At 41.2% G+C, this 20,110-nt stretch overlaps 1 protein-coding gene across 3 annotated transcripts; it reads left to right on the plus strand.

Moving 5' to 3' along the window:
* Positions 1-140: 140 nt before the first annotated feature.
* Positions 141-11,103, plus strand: LOC120025294 (serine/threonine-protein kinase ULK3-like). 3 transcript variants are annotated; one of them, XM_038969783.1, is made up of 17 exons: positions 141-368; positions 615-774; positions 976-1,116; positions 1,304-1,424; positions 1,692-1,787; positions 2,133-2,276; positions 2,498-2,580; positions 2,970-3,125; positions 3,207-3,312; positions 3,506-3,546; positions 3,713-3,815; positions 4,057-4,121; positions 4,374-4,452; positions 5,492-5,532; positions 8,607-8,654; positions 8,788-8,851; positions 9,898-11,103. In XM_038969783.1, the coding sequence occupies exons 2-17, from the start codon at positions 676-678 to the stop codon at positions 9,912-9,914; spliced, it is 1,404 nt and encodes a 467-aa protein (XP_038825711.1). In that variant the 5' UTR covers positions 141-368; positions 615-675; the 3' UTR covers positions 9,915-11,103. The 3 variants fall into 3 exon arrangements, with proteins under 3 accessions (XP_038825711.1, XP_038825713.1, XP_038825712.1); XM_038969785.1 differs by lacking the exon at positions 2,970-3,125; XM_038969784.1 differs by lacking the exon at positions 1,692-1,787.
* Positions 11,104-20,110: the final 9,007 nt, after the last annotated feature.

The raw sequence follows: 20,110 nt of genomic DNA on the forward strand, positions 1-20,110 counted from the left end.
CTCTGGATTGCCTTTACAGATAAGGCCGAGTATTACATATAAAACCGGTAGAGGGCAGTAGAAAAATGTGCCATGATTTGGAGCATCGACGTGTTTTGATCAGCTGACGACGACAGCAATGTAAACAATCATTTTGCAACTCACAGGCACCTGAGTGTGTGTATGGATGTGATTTGAATGTAACTGAAGGAGTGGGACGGTTGTTAGATTTTTGTTTTGTCGGCCCCTTTCCTGAAATTAAAATATTTTTGGTTTCAATACCCTGAACAATAGGTGGCGGCAATACACCAATAGGTGTAGTCTGTCAATACAACTTTGAAGAAGAATAATCATTCTGCATATTCGGCAGTATTTATACATGAATGACGGTAAATATTTGTCTAAATATACACATTTCTGAGAAGTATAGAAGATGGGATGAGTTTAAAAATAATAATAATATAAGTCAGCTCAATATATATCCTATGTAGTACTGTACTAGCTAGCACCTAGCTGCAACAGCCATTATTGTAGACGTTCGTGTTTCACTTCAGTCTGGTCAGATGTAACGTTAAGCATTTCTTTTGTAGCTATATTTGAATGAAAGAGACTAACTTCCTCTATATATGTTCTAGTGCACTTTGCAGCAGTGAAGGGGTCCACAGCAACTTTGATGCAACTGTGAACATCATCATCATGGCTTCGAGCTTCACCCCACCGAAACTGGCTGATTTCATTCTCACTGAGAGGCTGGGCAGTGGCACCTATGCGACAGTTTACAAAGCCTACAGAAAGGTACGCCATTCGTTGTAGACCGAGTTAGCTAGCTACTAGCTAGCCTATAAGCACAACTACTTGCATAAACAATACAAGTAAATAGTAGCAACTTCCTTAATAGAAATGAGAGTTTTGAAACTGGCCCTGTAGCCTGGCTTCCAAACTGATGTCATGTCCCAGACTAGAGCATTGTTCAGTCTACTGGATCTGTGTGTACAGGGGGACAACCGGGAGGTGGTGGCAGTGAAGGTGGTTGGGAAGAAGAGTCTGAACAAGGTGTCAATGGAGAACCTGCTGACTGAGATAGAGATCCTGAAAACTGTTCGCCACCCTCACATTGTTCAGCTGAAGGACTTCCAGGTTTACAATCAGTTTAATATTTAATCAGCCCATCCCCACTCATATAAGTACATTTCATACAGGCTAACCTGACTCCCACATTGCTTGTCAGACAAGACAGCACAAACTGATCTGGGACTCAGCAGGCTACATTTCATATCCTTGTCTGAGTGAATTGAGTCTAATCCTGTTCTCTGCCATTGGTCAGTGGGACAGTGAGAACATCTATCTGATCCTGGAGTGGTGTTCTGGTGGGGACCTGTCCCGTTTCATCCACAGTAGGCGCTTGCTACCTGAGAGGGTGGCTCGGCTCTTCCTGCAGCAGATAGGTGAGACACACCAGAGTCAGTGGTGCGTTGGGTATAAGTAACCTACATTATTTAGAGAACTATTTAATGATGTTGAGCAGTTCTCTCTCTACCACTCTCTTTCTCTCTCTCCCAATTAAATCAATTAAATTCAGTAGACTTTATTGACATGGCAAGTTAAATTACTTACATTGTCAAAGTATACAAATAACAAAAAATGGTGGGACCAACACCAATAAGGCATTCTCTCTCTTACTTTCTCTTCTCTTGCTACATGTCTGAAAACAGCCTGCGCTCTTCAGTTTCTCCATAATCATAACATCTCCCATCTGGACCTGAAACCCCAGAACATTCTGCTCAGTGGTTCTGTCCTTAAACTAGCAGGTACAGCACACTGGCAAGTGCCGCAATCACACTTACATACAGTATTCCTTATGGTCACATTTCTATCTTTATTAATCTCTTGCATTTCATCACCATGGGACTGTGATAGGAATCATAGCTGCGAAATCATAGCAGTGCCAATATGCCAGAGGTTATTGGTGGCACTGTCTCTGCGCTTTTCAGTTGTGACATTTTAAAATGATGGAATGCAACAGTTGCACCACTAAATTATGCTTAGAGGATTTTGTAATGCTGCTCCAAGTATTACCAGGTGTATCACAGTCTTGACGGAGACTAGTCTAGTGCACTTTGCACTGAAACATTTTTGCCCTATGCTGTTGTCAGATTTTGGCTTTGCGAGTTACATGTCTCCGTGGGATGAGCAGAGTGCTCTGAGGGGCTCTCCTCTCTACATGGCCCCTGAGATGGTGTGTCGACGGCAGTATGACTCCAGGGTCGACCTCTGGTCTGTGGGAGTCATCCTGTATGGTAAGAGCACAGATTTAAATGGATAACTATCTCATCTCTTCATGCAATTAAATAGAACAGTATCCCCTCAAGAACACTCTATGCTTTCTTAAGCACAAACCAGACATTTCAGTGACATCAAACTTCAACGTTACCGCTTTGAATGACAAAGATGGTTTAAATTTATATTGCTTTCTCACTTACTCTTATCATTTATTTGTTGTTCTTACTTCTGTATGTAGAGACACTATTTGGCCGAGCACCATTTGCCTCCAGATCCTATGCTGAACTGGAGGAGAAGATCCGCAGTGACAAGCCCATCGAGGTAAGCTCTGTTGCATCTATCTAAGGAAACGTGTGGTAGCAATGATTGTTCATTCTGTGACTGCTGTTAGAAGAATCATTCTTTCCCCTGTGAGTATATTTGCCACCGCAGGGTGGCACACTTGCTCAATAAACCTTATCTCGCAGTGCTTTCTTATTGGAAGGGACACTCCTGTGCCGGAGTGGGTTCTACAGTCTCCTCCTCAATCCAGTGGTCAGGACAGAGTGTAATTAGTTGGAAGATAGAAATAATTTATTAGACCATTTAAAAAATAGAATTCCAGCCACAAGTGGATACGCTGCATTTAAAATCATCAAGGATAACACCATGTATGTTTTGCAACTTCTTATAAAATCATTGTGGTCCTCTGGTTGTGTTGTGTGTCTCAGCTGCCTGCGGGGGCCAGAGTGTCCAGGAACTGCAGGGACTTACTGCTGCGGCTGCTGGACAGGGACCCTGACACCCGCCTCACCTTCACTCAGTTATTCTCCCACCCCTGGGTGGACCTCGAGCACATGCCCAACGCAGAGAGCCTGGGGAAAGCGGTGTGTGTGTGCGGGTGCATGCAGGTGTGTGAGAGAGAGTTAGATGTGTTGGTGTGACTCGCTGTCTGTCTCCTCTTGCAGAAGGATCTGGTCCTGAAAGCTGTTCAGAAGGACCAGGAGGGGGATAGATCAGCTGCCCTGTCTCTGTACTGCAGCGCACTGGAGCACTTTGTCCCTGCCATTCACTGTAAGAGCAACATGCACAGCCCCTATCTGCCACAGTAACAACTTCTCTCAGGTCTCTCATCTATATAATGTCTAATTCTGTACCACAGTCCAACATCAACTGAAAAGTGATACAAGCTCACAGAACTGGAGATGACATTATCAGAACACTATTGGTAACTGTCTAAGAAATGTATCTTCTCTCCCCTTTCCAGATGAAACAGACAGACTGCGTAAAGATGCCCTCAGGAAAAAGGTACAGAGTACACAAAGTATATTTGGTCTATTGTATTTTCATACCCCAAAGGCTGGACTGAAATTATTTGAATAAAATGAATAACATATGGCATGGATGAAAAACACATGCTATGGATGACATCATAGAATGAAGTGAATGACAGCAATATAAACCCCTACTGCAGGTTAGTCAGTACGTGTCCAGGGCAGAGGGGCTGAAAGCTCTGGTGTCTGCAGACAACAGCCTCTGCTTTGAGCAGTTCAAGTCCACCAGAGACATCCTGAGAGGTAATACAGCTAACTTTACCCGTTGTACATCATGGATACCATATTTCATGACCCTTGTATAGAGGACCTAATTTAAACCCTACTTTATTTGAAGGGAACCTTCGTAAGGACTTGATAACACATTCATAAGACTCAGAAGGAGCACGTTATCAAGTGTAACTGGGTATTGATAAGTACCTAGAGGAGATGTTCTGAGAAGGCCTCCGGTCCAACCCTTACTCTCTGTCTGTCCCCCTCTCAGAGATGTCCCGTGACCAACCACGGGTGCTGGCTGCTCTGGAGCTGGCCTCTACAGCCATCGCCATGGTAAGCTGAGGGGACTGGGTACCATGAGCAGGGCAGGGCATGATGATGGAGCTCTGGGGAGACTGCCTGAGAGGAGTGAGAGAGCTGGGAGGGTGGTAGTGGCTTGTAGATGCTGTCTACAGCAGGATGGATTGAAGGCTGCTGCTATAGTTAAGGCTGTAGCTATGGGATCTGGGGGCTTTCTTGAGAGTGGACTACTATACCATAGTGGGACATCTTCCCTTTTCATAACACACTTGTATTCCATTCCAGGAGGAGAATGGGATAGAGGACCATGATACACTGGCTCTGTACCAGCAGAGTCTGGGAGAACTACTGCTAGCCCTGGCAGGTAAGGTCTGCTCACTGAAAATCCCACATAGACTATATTAGTCCTTTAGATGGGGAAAACAATGAGTCAGTCATCTATGCCACATACAGCGTCTGCTGCATGGACTCTAATAAACACAGGTGTGATTTTACAACCCTGCGGGGAGTCTGGGAGTAGCACCGGAATTCAATCTCCAGAATTAAGAGGCTATTACATCAGAGACCGCAGCAGAGCCTGCCCTGAGTGCCTGCTGTGTCTCCAGCCCTCAGCTTTGGCTGGCTGTTATTGTTATTAAAGAGAGACGGTGGCAGTGGTGGCCCATAATGGTCTTCTCTCCTCGGCGCTCTGGCTGCCTCTGCTCTGGCTCAGTGTCTGTATGTGGACTAGACTCCTCTAGGCTTTGGCCTGGTCTCTATTAGCCCTGACTCCACATGACCTCATCTGGGAGATGGTTCTAATGGCAGAGGGAGGTGAGGCAGGCAGGCGGGATGGGGATGATGCTGGAGCCAGATGTAGCTTTGAGCTTTGTATGAGACCTGGTGCCAGCGCCCTGTGTGTGGTATAGAGCCGCTCGCTGCCATCTGGTTTCCATTGAGAGCCCAACAGTTCATTTCTCAATGTTATTACACACTGGAAACAAATAAAAACTATTATCTGTCTTAATAGAGAAGAGACGGCTTGAGTCGTTAAATCATCTGATGGATCAGGGGGAACGGGACCGTGGCACGTCAGCGAGACCAAGGGGATTGTGGGAGAAAACATTGTCCCTTTTGTGTCGCTATAGTCTATGGTTGATTACGTTCCCTTCCCAGAATGCCTTGCTGCTGAAGAACTGGTCCCCTCTCCTCCTCAGGCAGGCTAATTGAAGAAAGGCTGCTTCAGTTTCAAGGGTTCCCCCTGAGCCTCAGTGGGCTATCGCAACCAAACTGGCTCGGCAAATTACCCACTCTTGTGCAAACATGGTGATTGGGAGAGCAGTGATCCATCTCTTTATATTCTCTCCACCCTCGCCCCTTCCTTCTCTTTCTCCCTCTCCTCCCCCTCTATGTCTGTCTTCCAGCTGAAGCCCAGGGGCGCCGGAGAGAGCTGCTCCATGGTGAGGTGAGTTACTGGGGGTGAGGTGGATGAGAGGGTTGAGGTGAGAATGTGAGATGAGTTACTGGGGGTGAGGTGGATGAGAGGGTTTAGGTGAGAATGTGAGGTGAGTTACTGGGGGTGAGGTGGATGAGAGGGTTTAGATGAGAATGTGAGGTGAGTTACTGGGGGTGAGGTGGATGAGAGGGTTGAGGTGAGAATGTGAGGTGAGTTACTGGGGGTGAGGTGGATGAGAGGGTTTAGGTGAGAATGTGAGGTAAGGGGGTGAGGAGACACCTGGTTCAGTGCTCGCCGTAACAGCACAGAGCACCTGAAGACATACAAACAAACAGGTCTCTGAGACCAAACAAGCACAGCTATATCTGGGACACAACACCCAGGAGCATTCTCTGGTAGTCACCTCAATGTTTCCCTGAATAAAAGCTACGAACGTAATAGATCAGTGACACTGCAGTTTGGTGTACATATACAGTGGGGAGAACAAGTATTTGATACACTGCCGATTTTGCAGGTTTTCCTACTTACAAGGCATGTAGAGGTCTGTAATTTTTATCATAGGTACACTTCAACTGTGAGAGACGGAATCTAAAACAAAAGTCCAGAAAATCACATTGTATGATTTTTAAGTAATTAATTTGCATTTTATTGCATGACATAAGTATTTGATACATCAGAAAAGCAGAACTTAATATTTGGTACAGAAACCTTTGTTTGCAATTACAGAGATCATACATTTCCTGTAGTTCTTGACCAGGTTTGCACACACTGCAGCAGGGATTCTCTTACAACAGTTACTTCAATTCGTTTGACTGTATTAATATTCAGTGGTAAAGGAAAGTTATTCTTTCATGTTTTGAGCATTTGTTTTGCAAGCAACCAGGTCAACAACACACAACAATGTTTCAACAACAAACCCCAGAGGGAGAGAGATTTAAACCTGGGCTCATAGACCTCCCTATTTGAAGTTTTATGGGCGCTTGGCTGAAGTAAATTCAGATGCGGCTATAATAATCGAACGCTGGTGAGGACTGCAGATCGAAAGCATGTGTGTGAGAACGCAAAGAGCCCCGACTGCAGCTAGGAATGGTCTCCATGTGTGCTGGTTCATCTCTAGAGCACAGTTCAGCCTTTCTTAACTCAGGGCTGTAATTCCCAGTTCAATATGCCTGGGCTTATCATATACAGTTGAAGTCGGAAGTTTACATACACTTAGGTTGGAGTCATTAAAACTCGTTTTTCAACCACTCCACAAATTTCTTGTTAACAAACTATCTTTTTGGCAAGTCGGTTAGGACATCTACTTTGTGCATGACGCAAGTAATTTTTCCAACAATTGTTTACAGACAGATTATTTCACTTATAATTCACTGTATCACAATTCCAGTGGGTCAGACGTTTACATACACTAAGTTGACTGTGCCTTTAAAGAGCTTGGAAAATTCCAGGAAATTATGTAATGGATTTAGAAGCTTCTGATAAATTATGTCAATTAGCCTGAGTCAATTGGAGGTGTACCTGTGGATGTATTTCAAGGCCTACCTTCAAACTCAGTGCCTCTTTGCTTGACATCATGGGAAAATCAAAATAAATCAGCCAAGACTTCAGAAAAAAAATTGTAGACCTCCACAAGTCTGGTTCATCCTTGGGAGCAATTTCCAAACGCCTGAAGGTACCACGTTCATCTGTACAAACAATAGTACGCCAGTATAAACACCATGTAGCCGTCATACCGCTCAGGAAGGAGGTGCTTTCTGTCTCCTAGAGATGAACGTACTTTGGTGCGAAAGTTCAAATAAATCCCAGAACAACAGCAAAGGACCTTGTGAAGATGCTGGAGGAAACAAGCCCAAAAGTATCTATATCCACAGTAAAATGAGTCCTATATCGACATAACCTGAAAGTCCACTCAGCAAGGAAGAACCCATTGCTCCAAAACCGCCATAAAAAAGCCAGACTATGGTTTGCAACTGCACATGGGGACAAAGATTGTACTTTTTAGGGAAATGTCCTCTGGTCTGATGAAACAGAAATAGAACTGTATGGCCATAATGACCATCGTCATGTTTGGAGGAGAAAGGGGGATGCTTGCAAGCTGAAGAACACCATCCCAACCGTGAAGCACGGGGTGGCAGCATCATGTTGTGGGGGTGCCCTGCTGCAGAAGGGACTGGTGCACTTCACAAAATAGATGGCATCATGAGGCAGGAAAATGATGTGGATATATTGAAGCAACATCTCAAGACATCAGTCAGGAAGTTAAAGCTTGGTCGCAAATGGACAGTGACCCCAAGCATACTTCCAAAGTTGTGGAAAAATGGCTTAAGGACCACAAAGTCAAGGTATTGGAGTGGCCATCACAAAGCCCTGACCTCAATCCTATAGAAAATGTGTGGGCAGAACTGAAAAAGCGTGTGCGAGCAAGGAGGTCTACAAACCTGACTCAGTTACATCAGCTCTGTCGGGAGGAATGGGCCAAATTCACCCAACTTATTGTGGTAAGCTTGTGGAAGGCTAGCCGAAACGTTTGACCCAAGTTAAACAAACAAAAAGGCAATGTAAACCTGATGAAAGAAATAAAAGCTGAAATAAATCATTCTCTCTGCTATTATTCTGACATTTCACATTCTTAAAATAAAGTGGTGATCCTAACTGACCTAAGACAGGGAATTTTTACTAGGATTGAATATCAGGAATTGTGAGAAACTGAGTTTAAATGTATTTGGCTAAGGTGTATGTAAACTTCCAACTTCAACTGTAAGAACACCAGCCTTGAAATAGTTGGAAGGTTAATACATTTTATTTTACAGCTGTAATCTTACTTTGGGTGTGATTTGATAGTATTACAGCCTTGGTGCTGAGGTTAATATGATATAAAATGTTGGGAGTCTGGGTGGATGCAGCCACCTCTGTCTCAGTCAGGATGATTATTCTACCACAACAGATCTGTCTTTTAAAGGGTCATTATAGGAAGACATCCACCTTGGTCTACCGTCATCATCACCATCACCAGACGTTATAGATAGGAGAATGTGGATGAGTGTGGATGGATTACATACTAAACACCACCTCTCACTTTGTAGATCAAGAGCCTAATGACCCGAGCTGAATACCTCAAAGAACAGATCAAGGTAGGAATAGCGATGACTTGACTTTAGTAGATATAAACCCTGTAGGTTTGTATTTATATCTCAGTGTGTTTAATCCCAAGCAAACATTTTGGTCCATGATTTTGAGTCGTATCATCTTTTGTGTGTCTTTCAGATGCTGGAGAACCAAAAAGACGTGTCAATGGATAGAGAGCCTCTATCAGAATCTGTGAGAAGTTGTGAGTATCCCTGTGAGGGTAGCATAGTATTCATATTTCCCCTTAGATATTGTGTACGTGCTGGTGTAGGGGTGTGCGTCACAGAATGTCCCAGCAGAGGGGCTTGCAGCTATGTAGACTGGTCAGTGGGATATACCAGGGGTTAAGTGAAAAATGGCCACCTGAAGCTGTAATGAAATTTCCCTTCAGTGGAGGTTTTTCCACTAGTTAAACACAAGCCGCTCTCTTACCATGCTGGCCTCCCCGTGGGAGCGTCTGGATCTTTGATTTCAGCTCAGTCTTGCACAGCGCTGGGCTGCTCTGCTCTCTGACCTCTTATAAAACCCACCTTGTGAAAGTGAGACTTGGCTCTAACCAAGAAGAAGAACCCCCCCAGTCACAACATACACACATGCATAACACACACACACACATGCACAACGCACACACATGGACAACACACACACTAGCTGCGATGGAGGGAGTTAGTTGATATATAGTAGAGCCAGACAATATCCTGTTTCGAGTTAGAAATTCCAGAGGAATTATGTTCAAAGGGGGTTCAATGAATTTGGAACAGATTCAGGTTTCATAAACATGGCTTGTTACGTTGCTGTTATTTTAACACACCGGTGGCCACAGTCAGCCATGTCATGTTGGCAGCTCTCCAGCTGGAGGGGTCACAGCAACGCCCAAGACTGTCTGGCTGGTGACCTTAAACTACTACTACGCTAACTACAAACAAAGCAGTAAAGTCTAGGCCTAATGCTCTCAATCGGTATCCTAAATGCCACCCTATTCCATACATAGTTCAGCCCGGTCAAAAGTAGTGAGTTATGTGGGAGTAGGGTGCCATTTGGTACACAGCCTCAGTCTCTGAGCTTGTCCCATAATACAGGACAGTAATACAGCCATTATACCTTTTTATTGCCATGTGTATTGAATACATTGGAAATCTTAATTACTCAACAGAAATCTACTCACAGATCAGTACTGAGGTAAGCCATGTCTATATGATGATAATGCAGTCTCTAACACATCTGTCTGTCGATGCTCGCCCTCCTCAGCATGCTGTGTGCAGTGAGCCAGCCTGGCAGTAGGAACCAGAGAGAGGGCCATCGTGCCTGCGGAGCACCAGACCTCCTGCACCTCTACGGGTCAGGCTAAGGAATCCCTCAGGCCTCCGAGACCATGGCCTCATTAGTCTCGCATCACCATACTCGTAAGTCTCAATCATCGCACGGCTGTTGTTTCCCAACAAACATGAGAAAGCCTGGAAATGGAGGCAATGGCGTCAGAGAGTCTACCCTGTTATTACTCTGCCTGGACTTCAACTAGCAGCTTATCAGCCTTGCATCCCCCTCACCACCACCAACACAACACAGAAGACTGTCAGTCTCCAGTCACTGCTCAGCCTCTAAGCCCTCCTGCCTAACCATTCATATGGAAAGGCTGGACAGCTTGTATGCTAATACTGTACTGTCATGATAAACTAGTGCTGTATCATGTTGTTGTGTTATGTTGCAGGATGAATAAGAGTAATAATGAGCCTCAAGTGCTTGTAGTTGCACAATAGATGGCGACTTGAACTCAGAATGGCTACCCAGCATAGCAAGTTTGTAGTCTGTAACTGATGGGAGTTATCGAAATGTATCATGAATATTTGGGAAAGCTCTTCTGGTGTCTGTCGCCCCACACACACACACACAAAGTAAATCCATTTTCTGTGGCCTGACCACAGCCTCACCACGCTCCCTCTGCTGATGGAGCAGCCTCTACCACTATGAGAGAAAAACTGGAGAGGTGCGGCTGCTGCCTTATTTACTCTGTAGACTTTCATTTACTTTTGGGTTGGCACCGGTCAGGATGAAGGCATACAGTAGCAACTGTGAATTCAAGGCGTGCGTCACAACTCAGCCTGCTTTAGTAGCCTGCCAAAAGGTTGGACATTTGGTGACAGGTTAACAGTTACTGCTGTTGTGGGTCTTTTCCTTTCTGTTTGATTTCAGTGAGCCAAGTTGTGTGCATGAATCTACTTTCAAGGGAACTTTCAGTATTTGTGAATATACTGTATCATAGGAGGCTATCTGCTGTTTAATCAGGAAATGGAATGGTGTAACTGAAAAGGGAGTGCAAAGAAATGTCTGTCGAATTGAAAACTGACAATTGTGTATTGTTTTGTTGAAACATTTTGTATGGGTATGATTTTATAAATTATTTATTACCGTAAAAGGCTGATTCAATTGAAATAAAATTGCTATGTAATGTCTTGTCATGGCCTGTATTCATTGTGTTTTGAGATAAAGCCCAAGATTGAGTAAATTAAAATAGAGTGCCTTTGGAAAGTATTCAGACCCCTTGACTTTTTCCATATTTTGTTACATTACAGCCTTATTCTAAGATGGATTAAATAAAAATCCTCAGCAATCTACACACAATACCCCATAATGACAGTGAAAACAGATTTTTAGACATTTTTGGACACTCATGAAGAAAAAAAAGACACCTTAATTACATACGTATTCAGACCCTTTGCTATGAGACTTAATTGAGCTCAGGTGCATCCTGTTTCCATTGATCATCCTTGAGATGTTTCTACAACTTGATTGGAGTCAACCTGTGGTAAATTCAATTGATTGGACATGATTTGGAAAGGCACACACCTGTCTATATAAGGTCCCACAGTTGACAGTGCATGTCAGAGAAAAATCCAAGCCATGAGGTCGAAGGGATTCATAGGGCTCCGAGACAAGATTGTGTCGAGGCACAGATCTGGGGAAGGGTACCCAACCCAGGCAGTGGCAGTGCTGGCAACACTAGCTGCAGTAACCCATGGGGAGGGGGTCACACTTGGACATTCAGAGAGGGGGTATATTATTGTGACCCTGGTGGCACAAAATCAAAGTCGGACTGCATGGAGATGCTTGGGAATATGGTCAATACGGGTGACCGTATTGCGGGTGTTTCAGAGAAAAGGTGTACATTTGACCTCCATCATCTAGGATGTGACAATGGTTAATAAAATCTCTAAATTTCTGCCCATTTTTTGCATGGTCTTGCAGGCCTTCTCATGCAGCTGCAACTGTAAGTGCATTTGTATTTAAGACCTATCTTGAGTTGGGCTCTGGGATGGTGCAATTGTTGAGAATGTGAGCTTATGGTTGTGTGGGGGTAAGGGTTGAGTTTGTGTGGGTGTATGTGTGTATCCCACAACTGTTGCGAAGGAATAAAAGATGTTAGGGACAATAGAGGATGATCCACAGCTATATATAATACAAATCGAGGTGAGGGCGATGGAAATGCATTTGGCAGTTGATCTACTTCAATTCGGTAAATGGCACTGTGTGCCCTTTTCAAAGGATGGATCCCAGTCGGTTCAGGGCTATGGGATACAGGGGGTCGAGGGTGGTCTGCCGGGCATTGTTAATTAAAACCATCACCCCTTTTGAATTTCTTTGCCCATGGGAGAAATCTATTTTGCCCCCTCAGTTCTTTTTCCACAAAACTTAATCTAAAACTGTTGAATGGGTTTCCTGTAAACAATAGATATTATATTCTTTCTCTTTTAGCTAGGTAAATACTGATAGTCTTTTCTTATTATCTGCTAGGCCATTACAATTGTAACTGGCTATACTTATTTCACCACTTACCATAATGAGACACAACTTTCAATTATTTTTATCAAAATATGTTTGTAAACGTACCATTAAAAAGTAACATGATGATTGAGTGTCTATATAGCTGTAAAAAGTAACATGATGATTGAGTGTCTATATAGCTGATGTTTTAATTAACAATAATTTTGATCCAAATGTGCAAATTGTCCAAGCAGATCCTCAAGGTAGATGGATTATTTTAAACATGTTATTGGACAATAAACATATATGGCTTATTAACCTATATGGTCCGAATAATGATGATCCAAGCTTCTTTGAAAATATATATAAGAATTTATCAACTCTACAAGCAACACTATTATTATGGTGGGAGATTTTAATACGGTCTTAAATACCTCTATGGACCGGAAAGGAAATCACACTACAAACTATCACCCTCAGGCACTTAAGGAAATTATGAATGTCATGGATATATTGGAATTAGTGGATATATGGAGACTTAAATACCCTGACCTAGTGAGATATACATGGAGGAGGTTTAATACCCTGACCTAGTGAGATATACATGGCGGAGGCTTAATCAAGCTAGTCGTCTTGACTACTTTCTTATCTCTTTCTCTCTTGCATCAAAAGTTTAAAAAGTGTTGATAGGGGACAGAATGCGGTCGGATCATCACATAATTGGCATATATATTACTCTTACAGAATTTCCACGTGGGCGAGGATATTGGAAATTTAATCAAAGCCTACTAGATGATAAATTGTTTAGAACTAGGACAGAAGAATTTATAACTGACTTTTTCAGACATAACATAGGTACAGCAGATCCCCGTATTGTATGGGACACTTTTAAGTGTGCCTTTAGAGGCCATACAATTCAGTACTCATCTATAAAACAAAAGCAATTTAGATAAAAAGAGCCCATATTAACAAAGGAAATTGAAGGACTAACAGTACAGTTAGATAGCAATAAAAACGGTACCATAGAGGCACAGAATGAGTTAGAGGAAAAACAAAAAGAAATGGAGGAACTTATTCAAGAAAGATCCAGTGTAATATATTATAAAAATAAAGCGAACTGGATGGAATATGGAGGAAAATGCACCAAATTCTTTTTCAATCTTCAATATAGAAATGCTACCAAAAAATGTTTATTAAAACTTGTTACAAATGATGGAGTCACGCATGATTCACCAAATTATATTTTGAAAGAGGAAGTAAAGTACTTTAAGAATATGTTTTCATTTCAGGCTCCTCCATCTCCACTAACTGAAACTAATTGTATGGATTTTTTCCCTAATAATATTGTCAAATTAACATCTGTACAGAAAGACTCATGTGAAGGCCAAATTACAGAGGAGGAACTGCTTGATGCAATTGGGGCCTTTAATGATGGGAAAACTCCAGGGCTGGATGGCATACCAGTGGAAGTATACAAAACTTTTTTTTATATACTCAAAGGACCATTATTAGCGTGTTTTAACCACTCCTATATAAATGGTAGATTATCAGACACGCAACAAGAAGGTCTGATATCATTATTACTGAAACAGGACCCAAGTGGTATATATAAAGATCCAGTCCATTTAAAAAAATTGTAACGCTCGTTGTGATTGGAAGAAGAGGAGGACCAATGCGCAGCGTGGTAAGTGTCCATATTGTTTTAATACGAATAAATGAACACGGAACAAAAACAATAAACCGACAAACGAACACTCCTGTACGGTGAAACAAAAACCAGCACAGAAAATATAATCACCCACAACACACAATGACAAACAGGCTACCTAAATATGGCTCCCAATCAGAGACAAAGACTGACACCTGCCTCTGATTGAGAACCATACTAGGCCGAACACATAGAAAAGGAAAATAGAACAAAACATAGAAAAACAACATAGAATGCCCACCCCAACTCACGCCCTGACCAAACTAAAATAAAGACATAACAAAGGAACTAAGGTCAGAACGTGACAAAATTGGAGACCTCTTACACTTCAGTGTTGTGATGCAAAAATCCTAGCAAAATGCTTGGCGCATAGAATTTAAAAAAGTATTGTCAGATATTATTCATCCTAATCAGACAGGTTTTTTACATGGACGATACATTGGAGATAATATAAGACAAGTACTGGAAACAATACAATACTATGAAGTATTGGGGACACCAGGCCCGGTTTTCATAGCTGATTTTGAAGAGGCTTTTGATAAAGTACGACTGGAGTTTATATATAAATGCCTAGAATATTTCAATTTTGGGGAATCTCTTATAAAATGGGTTAAAGTTATGTATAGTAACCCTAGGTGTAAAATAGTAAATAATGGCTACATCTCAGAAAGTTTTAAACTATCTAGAGGAGTAAAACAAGGTTGTCCACTATCGGCATATCTATTTATTATTGCCATCTAAATGTTAGCTGTTAAGATTAGATCAAACAATAATATTAAGGGATTAGAAATCCGTGGCTTAAGAACTAAGGTGTCATTGTACGCTGATGATTCATGTTTTCTTTTAAAACCACAATTAGAGTCTCTCCACGGCCTCATAGAGGATCTAGATACTTTTGCTATCCTCTCTGGATTAAAACCAAATTAAGTGTACTATATTACGTATTGGATCACTAAAAAATGCAAATTTTACATTACCATGTAGTTTACCAATTAAATGGTCTGATGGAGATGTGGACATACTCGGTATACAAATCCCAAAAAAAAGAAATGATCTCACTCCAACAAATCTTTATAGAAAGTTAGCAAAAATAGATAAGATCTTGCTACCATGGAAAGGAAAATACCTGTCTATTTGTGGAAAAATCACCCTGATTAACTCTTTAGTCATATCACAGTTTACCTATTTGCTTATGGTTTTGCCTACACCTAGTGACTTGCTTTTGAAATCATATGAACAAAAAATATTCCATTTTATTTGGAACGGTAAGCCAGATAAAATTAAAAGGGCCTATTTATATAACGAATATGAATTTGGAGGGCAGAAATTATTAAATATTAAAGCATTAGACCTCTCACTAAAGGCATCAGTCATACAAAAATTATACTTAAATTCAAACTGGTTCTCTAGTAAATTGGTACGAATGTCTCATCCTATGTTCAAGGAGGGTCTTTTTCCCTTTATTCAGATTACACCTGCCCACTTTCGGTTGTTTGAAAAGGAAATAATCTCCAAAATATCTTTATTTTTTAAACAAGCCTTAGAAAGTTGGTTGTAATTTCAGTTTAATCCACCTGAAAAGACAGAACAAATAATACAACAAATATTGTGGTTAAATTCAAATATACTAATATATGTATTTTTCGAAGAAATGTTTAAAATAGGTATAATTTTAGTGAATGATATCATAAATAGGACTGGTGGAGTTATGTCACACATGCAGCTAACACAGACATATGGAAATGTCTGCTCTACCCAAATTTACAACCAATTAATTGCAGCATTACCACAAAAATGGAAGAGGCAAGTAGAAGGGGAAAAAAGTAAGGAACTTGTATGTCGGCCCTGTATTAAAGAACATAAATGGTTAAAGAAAAGTGTGATAAATAAAAACATATACCAATTTCATTTAAGGACCAAAAAACTGACAGCTGTGCCATATAAATTGCAAAATAGTTGGAAGAGATTTTCGATGTACCCATTCCATGGCACATGGTTTATGAATTGATACGCAAAACAACGCCGGATTCAAAACTTCAAATTGTTCTATTTAAATTACTATACAAAATTCTTGCAACTAATAGAATGTTATATATATGGGGGATACAATCTTCCCAGCTCTGCAGATTCTGCTGTGAGGAGGCAGAGTCATTAGATCATTTATTTTGGTATTGTCCATATGTAGCTCGTTTTTGGTCACAGGTCCAGGAATGGCTGAAGAATTGCAACATTTGCCTAGAACGAACGCTACAGATAGCAATACTGGGTGATTTGAAAAGCCATAGTCAATCAATCAATAATATAATAATTATTTTAGCAAAAATGTTTATTTTTAATTTACAATCTGTAGAAGCTATGAGAATAGAAAGGTTCAATTATTTTGTGAAGCATGACAGCACAGTTGAAAAATATATGGCAAATAGAAATCTGAAATGGATGATGTTGAGAGATAGATGGGAGTGGTTGAATGGAGCTGAAGGGTGGGACTAATAGCAAGATAAACAATGTAAAACATACGGGATCTGTAAAATGTATATAGGTTCGGAACTTTTGTAAAATAGCACAGTTACAAATAGAAATCAAACTGGATGGACATCAGAAATAGAGGAAGGACTAAGAACAAACAAGAGAGAACTATTGTAAAGTAGACTGTGTCTGTAAAATGTGTTTAAGATGTATAAATTGAAGGTAAAAGCCGAAGTGTTTATTAGTTTACTCCAATTGGGGGATCGGTGGTAGGGTTTGCGAGGAATAATAATGAAGGTATATTCTTTAAAAAAGTATGTATGTCTATATAGGTATGTGTATGTATATATGTGTATATGTATGCATGCGTGTATGGATATATATATTTACCCAAAAAATATATGGGGGATTGGAAATGATGCAGACAATTACATTGATGGAAGCAACATTCTTTCCGCAATATTAAGCTGATCCACCCCTTAAAAAAAATGTTTTTTTAAGTCTCTGAATGTCCTTGTGTGGTCCAGCCAGAGCCCGGACTTGAACCTGATCGAACATTTCTGGAGAGACCTGAAAATAGCTGTGCAGCAACACTCTCCATACAACCTGACAGAGCTTGAGAGGATCTGCAGAGAAGAATGGGAGAAACTCCCCGACACAGATGTGCCAAGCTTGTAGCTTCATACCCAAGACTCAAGGCTGTAATCACTGCCATAAGTGCTTCAACAAAGTACTGAGTAAATTATCTGAATACTTATGTAAATGTGATATTTCCGTTTTTTATTTGTAATAAGTTAGCAACAATTTCAAAAAAACTTTTTTTGCTTTGTCAATATGGGATATTGTGTGTAGATTGATGAGGAAAAAACGATTTAATCAATTTTAGAATAAGGCTGTAATGTAACAAAATGTGGAAAAAGTAATGTAGTCTGAATACTTTTTTCCGAAGGCACTGTACTTGTAGTTCGGGTTGAAATGTAAAGCTTGGTAAAATAATATTGTGGTCTGAGTGTAAGGTTTCATGGATGTCTTGGTGAGTCTGTCACTGCCTGTTGGAGGCCTACTGCTGTCTCGTGGCCATGTAGTCACCATTTGGTTCCCTCTCCTGAGGACACAGCTGGCCCATTTCCATAACGTAAGGCGAGGAAGCCCTAATGTAGTCCAGAGTAGCTGGGCGTGTAGAGGACTGGCAGGAGCACCAGAAGAGATGGAGGTATACGCTATAAGAGAATGCCAAAAAGTTGAATAGTCAACCACTATGCCTTTTACTCCTCTGACCCCCTTACCAACCAACCACAGCCCTGTGGCATTGTGAGTTTAATTGGCCTCCATTTCAGTTCAGCTCCATCATGAGCACTTGTACCCTTTCCCCCTCTCCTGGCACTCTATCAGCCTCTGTTGGTACTCCTAATGGGACGACGGTGGAGCTGTATTGACATCAGCTAAAGTTATAAGGGGGGGGGGGGGGGGGGGGGGGGGGGGGTTAATCCGTAAGGAACTTAAGACCCCTCAACTTCCCAACCCCCAAACACACACACATCAACCATTCACCGTGGGTAGACTGCTATCATGAATAGAACATTGTACAGATGAGAAACAAAACTCTCCCCTAAATCCCTGTGTCACCCCCTCTCGTAGGCCTGGGGGCAGGCAGGGGTTTGTTTCAGAGAAACGTTGAATAAAGATAATTTAGAAAATGGGCTCCAGCACACTGCAGCCTCTGTAAATCCTCCCTCTGCCGTCCCCCACTCACCCCAAGGCTCCCCTGCTTCTGTTTGTTTTGATTTTGTTCCCAGAAGCTGAGTGGGGGATTTGAAGGAGGGGTGAGGGTGAGTTAGAGTCGGACAACTTTGAGATGCATGGCGATGGTTAGACAGATTGGCTGAGTTAGGAGGGTCTTACCTCAACTATACAGAATCCCTTTCCCTCCCTTCCGCTTATAAATGCACCAGTGAAACGCACTTTTGAACAATCTAAAGTCTGTTGAGAATTACATTATTTTCTAAACAAAATACTTGCTCGTAAGTAAGCATTTCACTGTAAAGTCTACACCTGTTGTATTCTGTGCATGTGACCAATCAAATTTGATTTAGGTGAAGATGGGAAGGGGACAACTTGGTCAGTCTATTGTCAAAGGAACTATGAATTGAACACAGATTTCCTGTCATGACTTCAAATTCCACATCTTGACTCGTTCAAACTTAGATTACATAACACTTCCATACAGTTTGTTAAGGACCTGTAAATAAATAATTATTACTATGAGCTATTTGTGCCAAGGATTTATATTTACCTACTAACCTACCCAAAAGGTTATTAGCAGGATTTAGGAGATTAGTAGACACAAAAACACCCATTGCATTCTCACTGTGTTATAAAAATGATACATTTATTAATGTGCTATATTTCCATTGTTATTTCTCTGAAAATGTCATTGAAGACCAAGAGAACTGAGAAGCACTGTAAGGCAAAACGATCAAATGCACAATCCTGCATTCTCAAGAGTCGTGACTGACCTTTCAACACTGACACAGAAAGTGCCATTTACACACAAGTAATTAGGTACAATTTATCTGGTTGTTTCCTAGACACAGTGTCAAAGGAAGCTGTAACTTCAACCTGAAATGTCTCAAAGAGCACAGAGAGTCCTGGCCTTCTCTTCCAAATAAGATGTATTGTGCAGTCAGACACTTAACATTCCTGCTTGGGTTTCAGTTACACTGGGCCTGATCCCTAAAGTATCACACAATGCTGGTATAATGAAAGGTACACAGCAATCACACAGTTACTTTTCAGAAGCCACAGGAGGCATTCATTTAGATGCAATCACCGTGTTCTAAATTACGTGTCTCTAAAATGTTTTTAAAAATTCCAGGGAAGGTGGATGATATGAGAAGACAGTAGTAGTGAGAGGTCCTGTTTTGTCTTTTCATGTAAAAGTTGCTATTGCCAGGACTACCAGAAATGCAAGTGTATCATTTCAAAGATCAACGCAGTAGACATTCAAACCGATTCAATGTCTGCTGGTCCTTTAGCTTTGCTTGGCAATGGCACAAGTTCACATTCAAAGGCGACACGTGACTTTGGAGCCTGATCCAAAATGACATTTTTCCCTTATTGAACATTCCAGTCTTCTCTAGTTCCAGCGCAGTTACATTTGCCTATACTTTAGATCTGATAGTTTTGGTGTGATGATTCATTTAGTTGGGGGTTGGGAAACATTCCTACTTTGAATAACATACAGGATGTCAAATAAACAGTTGGACTTTTTGACTCACACTTAATCATTTTATTACATAAATTATTTTCCATATATAACAAGTATCCATTATTTCTTTCCACACTGGTTGAGATGACAAATCTACCTGCAGAATTGTTTCAAAAAACATTGTTTTTGTACATGTAAACTACTGCCATATTATTCATGAGGTTGTGTATTGACTGTAAAGTCATAATGGACAAATTGGACACTAATTTACAGCATTAATATATGACATATAAATGTAAAAGATAGATTCCTTTTATATA

Source organism: Salvelinus namaycush, chromosome 30 (assembly GCF_016432855.1).
Source record: "Salvelinus namaycush isolate Seneca chromosome 30, SaNama_1.0, whole genome shotgun sequence".
Lineage (NCBI taxonomy): Eukaryota > Metazoa > Chordata > Actinopteri > Salmoniformes > Salmonidae > Salvelinus > Salvelinus namaycush.

Bases quoted from the DNA above. Each gene is read 5' to 3' on its own strand.
- LOC120025294 (XM_038969783.1), top strand. From the start codon at position 676: ATGGCTTCGAGCTTCACCCCACCGAAACTGGCTGATTTCATTCTCACT. The intron at 2,277-2,497 runs GTAAGAGCACAG...TTCTGTATGTAG, and splicing joins TGTGGGAGTCATCCTGTATG to AGACACTATTTGGCCGAGCA. The intron at 3,126-3,206 runs GTGTGTGTGTGC...CTCCTCTTGCAG, and splicing joins CAGAGAGCCTGGGGAAAGCG to AAGGATCTGGTCCTGAAAGC.